We start from the raw sequence: 13687 nt of genomic DNA, 5'->3' as shown, positions 1-13687 counted from the left end.
ATGTCATATAGTAAAAAATGGAAGCCCTGACTCCTATCTCTCAATCACATTAATGTCTGATTTCAGTTCCTCCTGCACTGTGGCTTTTTCTCGCTTGTCTCCAATTCAAAATCAGAACTTCATCTCCATCTTCTTCGAGTCCTTTTTTCAAATACACTTGTCGGACCACATGTCCGTCGACCAAAAAGCTATCCAAAAATTTCCAGCTAGTTTTCTTTGTCTCATTCAATTCTGGCCGTGTTGGTGACAGACTATGCTCAACATCGAGATTCTTGTCATCCCAAGTCACTTCTGTTCTCCTCAGGTCGACACTTCCATCAATAATTGTTGAGTTACTTAAATCGCTCTTTGCCCCTCGCTCTAACGATCCTTTGGGATATCCCGCGATGCTAAACCCATTGGTAAGGACGATATCGTCATCAAATTGCCAACGCTGTAGAAAGCATTCGTCACATACATCTGATACTAAATGCATCTTATCCATCTCGTAAGGATATTTGGTCGCCGATCCTGCTTTCCAATGATGTAAAGATAATACCTTTCTTCCATTCTCATAGAAACCAGAATGATCTCCTATGAAATCGATTTGCGAAAGTCCAGCTATTGTTGTAAGTTGGGCTTTAGAATGTTGATATATACAGTCCATCACCAGTGTATCCCCGGAAGTAAATCGCATGTTGTTTTTACATTCCTCGTTGTTGTCATGGATGATTTTTGCCAGTGGCGTGGAGAGAAAGACGCCAGCCCCTCCAAATGCCATTAGTCCGTACATTCTCACCGCTGCCCAATTCTCGGATAATCCGCCGATGTATTGAGGCTGCGTATGATCGTGAAGAGCAAGCGCGTCTAGCAGCCCACGCATAGAAGGGAAGAATGTGTCGTCGTCCATAACCACAGTCCACTTTGTTTTCTTATTGCGAGCCTTATACATCAGATCTATCAGGGAGAAATATCGTTGATTGAAAAAGTCCTCTTTCTTGACGGGTGATATTATCGTGATGTCCATGCCTGCTTTGCGATATTCTTTCTGAAGTTGAGCCATTTCAGATTCAGATGCCAATACCTCTTCGCTTTCTTTGACTATCGCGATCAAACGAGCTCCACTATTTGGCAGCCATCGTGCTAAGTGCGTCTTTGTATCCCGAAGACGCTTTATTGTGGTCTGCAGACCAAATATCATATGCGAAGCGTCGATTTTCCGAATGGGAGGATAAGGAACTTCAAGAGTGAGCGGGGAACAATGGTCGACGGTTCTATCAACAGAAAGCTCTGCGCGCTCGAGGATTTCAGGGCTGTCGAACAAGGACGCTTTCATCACGGTGACTGACGGTCTTTCTCCATGATTGGGTTTCGCGATAATATCTCGTTGGGCAACTTTCAGAGGATACGATAAGTTGTACCTTCCCAACCACTCAAAATTTTCTGTAATATTACAATCAGATGGCGAATCAATTCCGGCCAAATCACCAGTCCAATCCTCGTCGACAAATTCGTATCCAAAACCATCTCCAAGTATTGCTGGTGATCCAAAATATGATGTCACATTAAGGGTACCATGGCGGGCAAACAATATTAATGAGGGAACGATTATCGAAGACGCAGCCAAAAGAATAGCCAAGCGGATAGTTTTCCTGGATTTCATGGCTCGATTGACTGAGGATAGGTGCAAAGAGAGCAACAAAAAACCCCAGAATGAAGGAAACCAAAATACCAAAGAAAGAGTGGGCAATAAATGAATAAGAATCAAGTATAAAGTTTAAAGTCGGTAAAAGCTAAAATCTCCACTAAGGCGATAGTAGATAAACTTGCGACCTTATCAACAATGGTGTGGTACGCCTGCCAACATCGCCTGCCAACATCCCAGAATGAGAGAAATTACAAGACAGTTTCAGATCATCAATGATTTTGTTTGGTTCTGACTTGTTTCCAAGCAATTGGCAACGGTATCATGTGCGCCGTAGCACTGGAAGAAAATGCTACCGGTGATGCCCATCAGTTACGGTAGCACATAAACACGACGGAACGTTTTCGCCATCAACCAATCATGCTGTACCGGTACATCTCACTTGAAAGATTTCGATTTAAGGTGACCCTGTGAGCCTGCCTATGTCCTCATTTCACTTTGGTGATACCGGTATTACCAAATTCATTCACTTACCGAGTGAGAGGACTTTTACTGGTTCGCATTGATTTAAGATCCGCCATGAAATTTCGAAATGCCTACCTGCAGAGTAGTACGGGCCATAACCAATAAAGACCTAAGCGATACTCTAGAGTGAGCCTCCCCCTGTTCTCTTGGATGAACCATATTATGCAGGGAAATAAGGAGGAACCTTGGAAGGCATAACAAATGCTAAATTGTTACAGTGATGGCTTTGAAACTTGATGTAAGAAGAATGAAAGAAGGTAACTTTGTAGTGGAGGAAACGTGGAGTTGAATACGAGATAGCTAGCGAGTATATTTACTCCGTGAAGAATGAGCCGGGGAGGCCGGGTGAGATCCTTCGGCTTTTCAATCCCCGAGACATCCATAGCAGAGGAAGGAAAGGGGTCTGCCCAGGTGGCTTACTAATCTCATCAAATTGGTCTGAAGTGACAAGGCTGAGAATCCACTGTGGCTGGTAAAGGTAAATTTGTGTGGCGTCATCATCAAACCGAGGATGCATCTTCATACGACGGGAAGGCTACCTACCTAATTTTACTCATTTTCACACAAGCTTTTTTCCTCAATACCGATACCTACGTTGATAGTATTCTTTAAGCATTTTCCGTTCATTTCTTGTCCCAGCAATGCGATAATACCCGTCCGTCTACTTTCCTTAATCATTGCGATCAGTAACTATTCCCGAATGTCCAAGATGGAATCAGCATATCCCAACCCTGGTCTTCAAAAAGCGCAAGATAGAAGTGACCCAGAACGTCCTGAGCAATCGAGCCAGGAATCTATGGCAGTTCCAACGACCGCTAGCAATTCTCCCGAAACTCCCATGCCTATAGTCGACAAACCAAATGAAGCTCATATTTTAAATCAACCTCAATCTAGCAACTCTACCCAGTCCTACGATGCACAAGAAGATAAAATACCTTCTCCGGAGAAGGAAATACAGACCTGTTGGATATGCCAAATGGATGATACCGACGATGGGCCTCAAGCTTCACCGTGGCGATCTCCGTGTCCTTGTTCTTTGCGAGCTCACGAATCGTGTTTGATGGAATGGATTGCAGTATCTGGAGACAAGGAAATGGCACCCAAGATTGTCTGCCCAGTCTGCAAGTATCAACTCAAAATAGATCAGCCTAAAGATTATCTCGTCTTGACGGTCGACAAAATACGACGTATGGCGGAGACAATGGTACTTCCCACGGCCGCCGGCGCATTATTCAGTTGCTTTTACTCTGGATCTCTTCTGTTTGGTGTTAACAGCCTCGCGTTGGTATTTGGCGCAGATGAAGCCCGCGAGATGATTTTGACGCATTACAACGACTTCATCGATCGTCCCGTTCTTGGTGGTAGCATACACCTACCCATGAGACAGATGCTAACTAAATATTTATTTCCATTTCTCGGTGGCGGGTTCATGGCTGTACCAAGTTGGAGGGCAACAATAGGACTACCATTGATTGCACCAACCCTCCTTTTATCACGGACAAGAATTGCGGATTCAGTTTTCAGTATAGTACCTGTTACTGTAGGTTGAGAATTCCTAGTTGCACCTAATGGGCAAAGTATGATTGAAGTCTCCGTTTGCTAACATGGCACAAGTATTTTCTCTTTAGCCCCGATAGCAAGAGCATCACCTCCTGGCCTCCATCCCCGGGTCGCGCGTTCGTACTTGTTCCCTATGTCAGATTGGCATACAATACCCTCTACCGTCACATGTTCTCCGACTTGGAAAAGAAATGGGATCTGGCTGTTCAGCGTAAACCACGAGAAGGCGAAACTGCAGAACAAATTGCTGCAGAACAACGGAGAGGAGGAGAAGGCGATGGATTCTTAGCATTGGAAATGGAAATGGAGATCATTGATGAAGTCATGGACGAAGACGGAAACTTGGTTCCCCAAGATGGTGCACATCTGGGTGATCGCAACCAGAATCAAAATGGCAACCAAGGTGGCCGACAAGGCGAAAACGGCGATCAAAACAATATGGGGGTCCGTCGAAATATTAGTACACACAGCTTGTCATTCCAGTTTATGGGTGCAGTGCTGTTTCCTGCAATATCAAGCATAATGGGCGACGCGCTCAAATACGCATTACCATCTATATGGGTAAAGGCGAGATGGGGAGGAAAGCCAGGGTTGTTACAACATAAATGGGCGAGAAGTCTAGTTGGAGGATGTCTATTCGTAGTTTTAAAAGACGTGGTCGTGTTGTATTGTAAGTGGAAGAAAGCGAGGAATTTCGGGAAGAAAAAAGTCCTAGAATTTGGAGGGAAAGGGAAGGGAAAGGCTGCGTGAAAACTAGGGGAGATTAGTGTATGGATATGGTGTTAAGTGAGCATAGTGGGGGGTGCTTTTCAATCGAGGATGGAACATTGCGGATAGGGAAAACCTTATCTCCTCGCAGAAGAACGCATTGAGGCTGTTCAAAGTGTAATTTTATGACCATTGGAAATACGTCCAACAAATGGATATGGTTGAATGCCAAATACAAACGGAGGCACTATTAAATCCATTTCATATACCCATGCCGTCTGATTCGCCAATTCCACTACTACCAGAACTGGTAGCTTTCAAGTCTATGCATTCTGGGAGGGGGCTGATTCCGAGACAATTGAATCAGCTGCTTAAGCAATAGCATTATCTTTCATAATTCGCAGAATCCTCGATTAGAGATCCTATATTCCCAACTCCCCATCTCCATCCCTAATGTATCTCAATATCCATCCATCACCTCATGCGCCTCGAGTAGCCGAAGATAAACACCTAGAACTCATCAACGCAAATTACATGATATCGACCGAATCCCAAAGCAATCATCAGAAAAGAGAAGAAGAAAAAGGAAAAGAAGAAACGTACCAGCAACATTCCATCTCACATCCGCCTCCTCAAATCCCTTCCTCACGAGAACCACAATATCGCGGGAAGATGGATCTTTAGATCTTATTTGCTCAACGCACATATGATAACCGAAAAATAACGCCCATAGAGACATGTTCTTGGGATCGCGTCCTAGGATAGAATGGGGAGTAGACATGTTTGCGATGATTTGTTGGGTTATGCGTTGGAGGAGTTGGGCTTTACGTTCTGTGCGGTGCTGACGTAGAGGGGATGGAGGATTGGATGGGTGTGGGGAGAGAGATGATGTGTGGAGGGCTAGAAGGGTGCTGCGTGAGAGTTGGTCAGGTTATTATGCTTGGGACGTTGGGGAAGGACGGATAAAAGAGATAGAAATACCTATAAATAAACGCAATGCGATCGCAATCCGGATTTTCCACATTCACGGATGCCTCAAGCATAGAGGTTACCGTCCGATCTAGTTGCATCCATAGCTCATCGTCGTGAGATGAAGCACCAGAAACATGATTGAGCACTTGACCTAATAATCTGGCGGCTTGACATAGCAGAGCGAATTTTCTCATGTGGCCTGTGGTTGGCGAGGATACGGTAGAGTAACTTGAAGAATTGATGATCTGATAGATTGGTGATAAGTAGGTTATAATAGTTGGTGATTGCATTTGAGGATAGACAACTTACACCTTGATTCCATGCTTCGTCGTCGCATGGTAATGTATCGTCTAGGTTTGGTTCTGAGGTTGCAAAGGGTCTCCCTGGCGATCCTATGCTAATGAAACTGTGATGATAGTTAGTTTCAATCACAAGTGCTTTCGGAGAGTATAACTGAGTTTGTGGATATTGAAGACGAGATCATAGGAGGGGGAATCACTGACCGATCTAGAATTACAATGGCCCACCAAACTCTTCTTCTGAAACATCGAAGTGTCAGTAATGGTCTACCAAGAACAGAAATATGGAGCAACACGAAGAGATGAATATGAATATAATAGATAGATCTGGGGTATAGATAAGATGTAATGCTTAAATAAAGTTAAACGTTGCAGAATACAAAGCATGATGAATGAGCCAATAATACTAACCTCTCCTCCACCTCCATCATTGTAAGAACCCTCTTTACATTTAGCCTCTTATTACAATTTATCCCCAGAGCATATGCATACCGCGCACATGCTCCAATAGAAAGATACGTAGCAGGATAAATACCATGACCCATCTCATACACGGCGATCAGGATTTCCGCCTGGAGAATGGGAAGAGAAGGAACATTTGAGGTTTCTACTTCAAGACAGTAATGTTTTATGGTTTGATATAGTGAAGTTTGAGGATTTCGTGGATTTGTGGGAGGTAATGTGGTAATCAGTTTTATGGAGAGGAGAAGGAGAATAGTTTCTGGGCGGTTAGGAATGCAGATCTGAGAAGGCAGATGATAGCTGTAGAAACGGGGCTTGGAAAAGAAAGCCACCCATGTCTGATCGTGGGAGAAGAACTCCGTAACGCACAGGTGGATAGAAGTGATGTCTCCTAGTAGATGGAGAATATGTGCTGGGATAGAACTACCAGACTGGGGTATGTCAATTTGTCCTTGCTGTAGGATATATGGATCTAGAAACAGCATTGCCGAGAAATTGATCGATTGAGCATAAAAATGGTCATGATTTACTGGTATCTCAATATTATGCCATGGTTGCGTAGAGGTTAAGGTAGATGTAGATACAGAATTACGGGTCTGCTCTGGCGTGGAGTATTCGCATGTTAGATCCCTCCTGATATGATACTGTTAACCGCAATAAAGAACAACTGGAAAACGAATACAGTGATTTACCTCAAACATCCCGAACATTGTGGAAGTGTTCTATCGCATTTCTTCTTTCGTATCCTGCATGAATTGCATACTTGCTCCGACGTCGGCAATTGGTCGGCGCTCGACCCATCACTGGGTGTTTGCATGGTGGGGAGAATATTCCAAGGAAAACTTTTGTTCTACAATAACTTTAGGGTATAATGAGAGTGAATGAAGAAAATAGTGTTTGGATAACCCAAGGCGACGTGAAGGGGCATGAAATGTGGAGTAGGTGCGCCGACATTGTTGATCGATAATTTTGGTGCAGGAACGTTCGGCTGGCGGCGCACAGACGCCGCTGACAAGGCGCCGCTTATGCATGCCAGCCATCCTGCGTCCTAGCGAACCCAATCAGCAAGAGCGAGACTCAGGGGCTCCATCGTGTAAATATGACTGTGAAACTCACATATAAGTTATTCGGAGGTTTCCTTATCTCTTTTGAGACTCAGACTGCGATCTATTATAATAGTCTGTATAGAGACTTAATCTAAATCTATTTCATACTCTTTAGGAATAAAAGAATACAGAATAGGTAAGGTGAAAGGTATTCGTAATCGATTTATAATCAATTAACAATCGACTTTCAATCAATTTAAGTTAAGTTAATTGTATTCAAATTATCAGATTCAATTTTAGACTTTCTTCAGGCTTAGCTCTATATTATAAGCTTTACACCGCCTTACGTATAGATGTTTATAGAAGTTTACTGTAAGAGTTGCTCCGCTCGTCGGAAAGCAACAATTAGACTAAGAATGCATATAAGTATAGAACTATCGAGCGTGTATTTTCTCCCATCTCATCATCAGTATCTTTCCTCTTTCCTCTTCTTCGACCAACCATATTTTCAGACGCTATACACTTTTCACCATGAATCGTTACGCCGCATCTCATACCGATCCCCACGGCCCTGGAGATGCTCGGCCGACTGCACTTCAGATTATCCAGGACGAATCATTGATCGGTAAACTGGCTGGAAAAGTAATCGTCCTCACCGGTTCAGCCTCTGGCATCGGTCTCGAAGCAGCGAGAGCGTTGTCTGCCACAGGTGCTACTCTAATCCTCACTGCCCGTGACATAAAGAAGGCCGAGACTTCTCTTAATGGAATCTTAGAGCCCGGTCGTGTTACGCTTGTAGAGATGGATAATGCTTCTTTTGCCAGTGTCAAAAGTGCTGCAGCAGCTATCCTCGAGAAATCGAGAAATCGGGTCAATGTACTGATCAACAACGCTGGTGTTATGGGCATTCAAGATCTCCAACTCACCGAAGACGGGCACGAAATTACCTTTGCTACCAATCATCTCAGTCATTTCCTTCTATTTCAACTTCTTAAGCCTGCCTTACTCCTTGGCTCCAGCCCAGATTTCCATTCCCGCGTGGTGAATATTTCCTCCTCCGGCCACCGAATGTGCGATCTTCCTGACAGCGACAACTATGACTTCCAGAAAGGAGGCTACAATTTCGGAGCTGCATACGCTAATTCGAAACTCGCAAATATATACATGGCCAATGAAATAGATCGTCGCTATGGTCGACAGGGATTGCATGCAACAAGTCTCCACCCTGGTGCTATCGACACGAATATTAGTAGACACGTGGGCAGTGAATGGGTGACTCAAGTTATGAGTAATGAGAAAGTTCGTAAGGCTCTGAAAAGTGTTGAGCAAGGAGCTGCAACAACTGTTGTTGCGGCAGTTGGAAAAGACTGGGAAGGAAAGGGAGGAAAGTATTTGGAGAATTGTGGTGAAGCGGAACGGGGACAGGATGACTACCAACCTTTCGGAAATGGATGGGTAAAGCAAACATATCATCCGGAAGATGAAGGACGACTGTGGAGAGATTCATTGAAGATTGTCGGGGTCGAGGACGATATGTGAGGAGTGAATATTCCGATTTTATTGTAGTCTAGCCATGTAAATTAGTCAAATGGATATCGTCGTTGAAGATATCACTTCTATGCAGCCGAACAGATCCTGATTCATATACCATCAAAACAAAATACGGAGCTTCTTTTTTTAAAAATTATATTGACTCAGATTGACTGAGTTTTGTAATATTGGAACTAATTACAGGTAGATTTCCAGAAGTCATTTCCTTGGGCTTGTGTACATTAATAATAGACATTAAGATTTATTGATATAATCCGATTTAGAACAATGCTTCTGTCGCTAAAATCGCTGTCAGAAATTGGCATTTTTTTTTCTACCCCTTTTCACGACTACTTTCATGGCAAGTCTTCGTCGTCGTCCAAGATCATCTCACACTCTAGTCCTTCACGAGTATATCCCCCTGGAGAAGCTGAAGAGAAGTCGACTGGAGGAACAGGAAGTCCCCGGGCTACTCTTGCCGCCCTTGCCACCTTTGCCGCCTCTGCTGCCTTTGCTTTTTCCCTCTTCTGAATTTGTATAGCTTTCTTGATCTTAGCCATCAACTTGAGATTCTCCCTCGATTTTGTCTCGAGCACAGTCTTGATGAACTCCACGTTCAGCTCAGTACTGTCATATCTTAAGCTGGGACTGCACTGAACAAGGGCTGAAGTAGGAAAATAAGTTCTGAAAGTGAATGTCTCAGATTTACCCACACCCATTCGCTTTTGTTCCTTTTTAGAGATGGGGGTGTGGCGGTCTTTGATGATTTGAGACATGTATTGGACAGGCAAACTATCCTCGACCTTAATCCTATTGCTCAGAGTTTTTCTCGTCTTTTTCAAAAAGGTTCCAAATGGGTCGCTAGTTCCTTCCCTATCCATCTCTGTGGCGTTGTCTCTGACACTTTTGGGTTGGCTCTGCAACCAGATGTACTGAGCATCGCCAACTGGAACCCTACGCTCCTGCTTCTTGCAACTCCATTTGCCCTCCCTCTTTTCTGCTCTAAAGAAGGTATTGGGAGCACGAGATATATAAGGCTTAGGTTCGAATTTGACACTGTAGCCACGTCGCTGAGCCGCAGTCGCGGCAGTATTTTTAATCCTAAGTCTTATGGTTTTGCTTTTCTCGGGTAAAGGCTCCGCAGCTAATTGCTCCACATTGGTTGCCTTTCTTTGACCCCCCAAGGTTACTCTTGTATTGTTTTGGCTCACAGCGGCGTCGATGGCTGCAGAGTTCGAGGATTGGGCTGTACGACTTTCGTTGACATGGTAGTTGGTTGTTCCAATCTTCTTTCCGACAGAGCGAATCTTTGCGCGGGTCATTCTCATTCCACTTGAGTCGTCGGTATCTGGAATGATGTTATTCTCATCCAAATCACCGTTGGTTATCCCGACATTCTTTCTAGGTTTCTTTGCCGAGCGCGAGGTTCCAGCTTGGTGAGATTCATCATCAACCGACTCTCGTTTCTTGGACTCGGTGTTTGAGATAGCGTTCTTTGCTGGGTGTGATGATCCGACTTGATGAGGTTCATCAAGATCCATCTTTTCCTCGAGTTCATCGGTCTTATGGATTGTTGTAGCTGTTGATTCAAAGAACCCAAGAATGCCTGGAATGTCTGAAATATTGGCTGCTTCAGATGATTCAGAAACCGGGTCCATGGGTGTCAAAGTTTGATTGGAATCAGAGCCGTTTGTAGCTGGGTTGCATAGATGGAAAGTTGGTGATTGAGTTGTTGTACGCATGCCCTGGGAGGGGGTTGAAAGGGAAGATTGTGATAATGAATCGATAGACTCAGAGTCTCCTGTGGTAGATTCTGCAGCTGAACGTGGAGAAGCGGCTGGCGACGATAGCGGTGACAATATCCTAGAACGCCGCGAGACAAAGCGAATTGATGACATAACTGGCAGGGTATGATATGTGTCTTGATTATTCGTAGTTGTTTTATTATTTGTACTAGTTATTATAGTCCAGCTTGTTGAGCTATTCGAGGTTGTTGTGCTATTTGAAGTTGTTATGCGATTCGAAGTTATGTTATTCGTAGTCGATATCTTGCTCGTGGCTATTTTGTGGTCATGGAGTTGTATCGTATCGATAAATGAAAAGGGGTAGTGGTGACGTATTTGACGAATGAACAAACCACGAAGATGCTTTTGAATAGAAACACAACTTGCAGATAGATTGTAGTTCGGATCGTTAAATGGAAAACCGCGCACTGTTTGTATAGATGGGGATGAGTGAAGTAAGATGTGAAGAATATTTCGGCGCAATGAAGTAAAAGCGGTGCTCCAAATTGAAGGCGCCGTCTAGAAGGAAGTTGAACAGATTTCTACCAGATGTGATTAAAGGTAGGTCCTCGTTGTTGTCCTGGTGTATGATCTGATATATATCTGTTTATGTAGATGGGGATGGATGAGTCAAATAGAATGTGAAGAATTTTTCAGAGTAATGGAGTAGAAGCGGTGCTTCAAATTGATGGCGCCGTCTAGAAGGAAGTTGAACAGATTTGTACCAGATGCGATTGAGACTTGGTCTTCGCTGTCGCCCTGGTGTATGATCTGATATATCTGAAAAGTCCTGCAAATTCTTAATGGATGGCAGATTTTGATGCTGAGAGAAAGATTTTTTGTGATTATTGCTGTGTGAAGGAGAAATTTTGTGGGAGTCGGGTCTTGCAAGCCGACCTGCGCTAATACCGAGCTGGTAAATGCTTTCATGCCAAATATGCCAGATTCGATAGTGCCCTTCGGACTCTGCAGAACTCCGGCAAACCTTGGAAAAACATACTCACATTTTAGACGGCATTTGGGTTTTCACTGATCATACTTGGTGAGAGGGGGAGCTTGGGTAGGTTATGGTCACGAACGAACAGATCACGAGTGGAGTTTCGAGGTGATAATATATAAAATATGTAGCATTGTACTCACCATGAGATGAAGGAACTTTTGGTAGAATTGTTACAGTACCCAGACATACGAATTGAGCAATGACAAACTGTAGAGGTGCCATATGACGAACGAGTATAGTTCATGATGGAACTCTGTGTTTTCCAAAGTGTTAAAAGTCTCCCCATCGGCAATCTCGAAAGGCGTTCATCTACATCTATATCATCACCATCATTATCATGGTGTTGATCGGCAAAAGGCCTGAGCTTCAAAGTAAAAAAAAGTGGCATGCCCAACCATGCGAAGAGGACCATACATTAAAGACGCTGAGTTTTGGTCATCATGTAACAGCATTAACGTTATTGCAAATATAATTTTCTATGCGACTTTCATCCAAGAGCTTGTAACAAATTGTGTGAAAAGAATCAGATGGGAATACCGACTTCTTGATGTTGAATATAGAAAAGAGCGTACATCTCGTGTATCCCTTTTTCTTCTTCGCCAAGAGCTGGGTTACGGGGCATGCATTAGCGAAACTGGCCTTGATGCCTCATCAATACCGTAATGAAGTTTGTTTCAAGAATGAAGCATCGGTGAATTGCATGTTTGAAATGAATAAAAGGGTACCTTGTCTCTACCGTGGTTATTTTATTCAACGCTATTTAAGTACAACAGATGGGTGAACACCTGAATCATTGCCTTGAAAAATCCAGTGATCTATTGAAAAGCCCGATCAGTGGCGATCTTTAACAAGCAAACATCGACGATAACATGAGAGGCCAACGAGGGCTAAGAACAATAGATCTAGTGTACAAAATAGATAGCACATATATAAGAGGACTGCGCTCACTTTTTTTTTTGAAGAACAATTCTTTCTTCGTCTCTTCACATAATTGATTGTTCTCATTCTCTACCAACAATCTAATACGTCATTAATAGCGCCATAAAGGGCATCTCAGTTCTGGCATTGATACGGTCTGAAATACAGACATTCTATATACACCGCAAGAGTGTCCGTAATCTCTTGAGCGTATGGCCACAGGATGCAACGCAATCAAATCATCCAGAATAGAGAAGGAAGCCATCAGTCATTGAGATAATCTTTAATCTTTATCGATATGACAGATAACCAACTCACTTTGACGACAAATTTTCGAAGAAAAAAAGACTATCATCGGCGAGGCAGGAGCTTCCTTGACCTTCGATCAAATAACCACCAAACGCTGCGCAATAAAATCTACAAAGACACGAATAGAAGCCATCAGTCAATGCGAGGATACAAATTTTCTTTGGCTGAAGAGGAAGAGTACATAGGAATCTTGAGTCGCTAATGGCAAAGGAGGAAAGGGGGTGAAAGTCATGTGTGTATATCGAGCACGCAGCCCTAGCAAGCATCTGGCACTCATGTACACTCTTAATCAAACGTGTATAGTCTTACACAGCGGCACATAGTGCTCAACGGTTATCCAACTGATTTGAGACGCAAAGCACGCGTGAATTACCACGGTCGACTCATGAAAACATAACATAACAAGAATTGCGACGCTTTCCCACTAGGGCGAAATCACATGTTCTCAAATTCATGCGAGCAATCCATACATGGCCCCATATATTTGCGACGGGATGGATCTCGAGTCGGAACGAAAAACCAGTCTTCAGTTATGCGCTGATTGCAGAAAGCACAACGACGTTGTTCCCCAAGCATCGTTTCGGGTAACAAAGCCGAACTTATGCAGTATGAGCAGAGAATGAATGGGACAATTCGTCAGCTCATCATGGATTATTACTCGTTTTGAGTGTTAATGGTTCGATGTAGTGACTGCAACAAAGTTGTTGTTGTTGTTGCAGTATGGAGTATTCATGGGTGGGTGGTACGTGACGAATGCTTTGTTTTGATTCCATTCCGCTTTGCATGGAATACCACCAATATCGATAACTTTGCGAGAGTGAATGAAATGGAATACCGGTATCTCGAGAATCCAATGCTGAGGTTGAACCATACGCCTCTAGCCTGTATGCCGGAGCACAACGCGTCGATAAAACAATCTCTATTGCAGTAGCAGCATGCGGATATTCCAT

General features: G+C 43.6%; 6 protein-coding genes across 6 annotated transcripts; 2 read left to right on the top strand and 4 right to left on the bottom strand.

The window, feature by feature from the left end:
* Window positions 1-49: 49 nt before the first annotated feature.
* On the bottom strand, window positions 50-1642 carry EAF01_001714 (uncharacterized protein; the record flags this gene model as incomplete). Its single annotated transcript, XM_038909964.1, has 1 exon — window positions 50-1642. The coding sequence occupies one exon, from the start codon at window positions 1640-1642 to the stop codon at window positions 50-52; it is 1593 nt and encodes a 530-aa protein (XP_038774776.1).
* Window positions 1643-2849: 1207 nt separating this feature from the next.
* Window positions 2850-4459, top strand: EAF01_001713 (uncharacterized protein; the record flags this gene model as incomplete). The annotated part of the gene is made up of 2 exons (XM_038909963.1): window positions 2850-3689; window positions 3764-4459. The coding sequence occupies 2 exons, from the start codon at window positions 2850-2852 to the stop codon at window positions 4457-4459; spliced, it is 1536 nt and encodes a 511-aa protein (XP_038774775.1).
* Window positions 4460-4877: 418 nt separating this feature from the next.
* On the bottom strand, window positions 4878-6967 carry EAF01_001712 (uncharacterized protein; the record flags this gene model as incomplete). The annotated part of the gene is made up of 7 exons (XM_038909962.1): window positions 4878-4927; window positions 5021-5328; window positions 5399-5634; window positions 5699-5795; window positions 5893-5928; window positions 6100-6783; window positions 6843-6967. The coding sequence occupies 7 exons, from the start codon at window positions 6965-6967 to the stop codon at window positions 4878-4880; spliced, it is 1536 nt and encodes a 511-aa protein (XP_038774774.1).
* A 760-nt stretch (window positions 6968-7727) lies between these two features.
* EAF01_001711 (uncharacterized protein) lies at window positions 7728-8735 on the top strand (the record flags this gene model as incomplete). Its single annotated transcript, XM_038909961.1, has 1 exon — window positions 7728-8735. One exon carries the CDS (start codon window positions 7728-7730, stop codon window positions 8733-8735), a length of 1008 nt encoding a protein of 335 aa, XP_038774773.1.
* Window positions 8736-9082: 347 nt separating this feature from the next.
* EAF01_001710 (uncharacterized protein) lies at window positions 9083-10624 on the bottom strand (the record flags this gene model as incomplete). The annotated part of the gene is made up of 1 exon (XM_038909960.1): window positions 9083-10624. One exon carries the CDS (start codon window positions 10622-10624, stop codon window positions 9083-9085), a length of 1542 nt encoding a protein of 513 aa, XP_038774772.1.
* Window positions 10625-13407: 2783 nt separating this feature from the next.
* Window positions 13408-13687, bottom strand: EAF01_001709 (uncharacterized protein; the record flags this gene model as incomplete). Its single annotated transcript, XM_038909959.1, has 2 exons — window positions 13408-13544; window positions 13573-13687. The coding sequence occupies 2 exons, from the start codon at window positions 13685-13687 to the stop codon at window positions 13408-13410; spliced, it is 252 nt and encodes an 83-aa protein (XP_038774771.1).

Source organism: Botrytis porri, assembly GCF_014898465.1.
Source record: "Botrytis porri strain MUCL 3234 chromosome Unknown BPOR_002, whole genome shotgun sequence".
NCBI lineage: Eukaryota > Fungi > Ascomycota > Leotiomycetes > Helotiales > Sclerotiniaceae > Botrytis > Botrytis porri.
The sequence above is the reverse complement of the archived record's forward strand: the minus strand, read 5'-3'. Positions and strand labels throughout refer to the sequence as shown.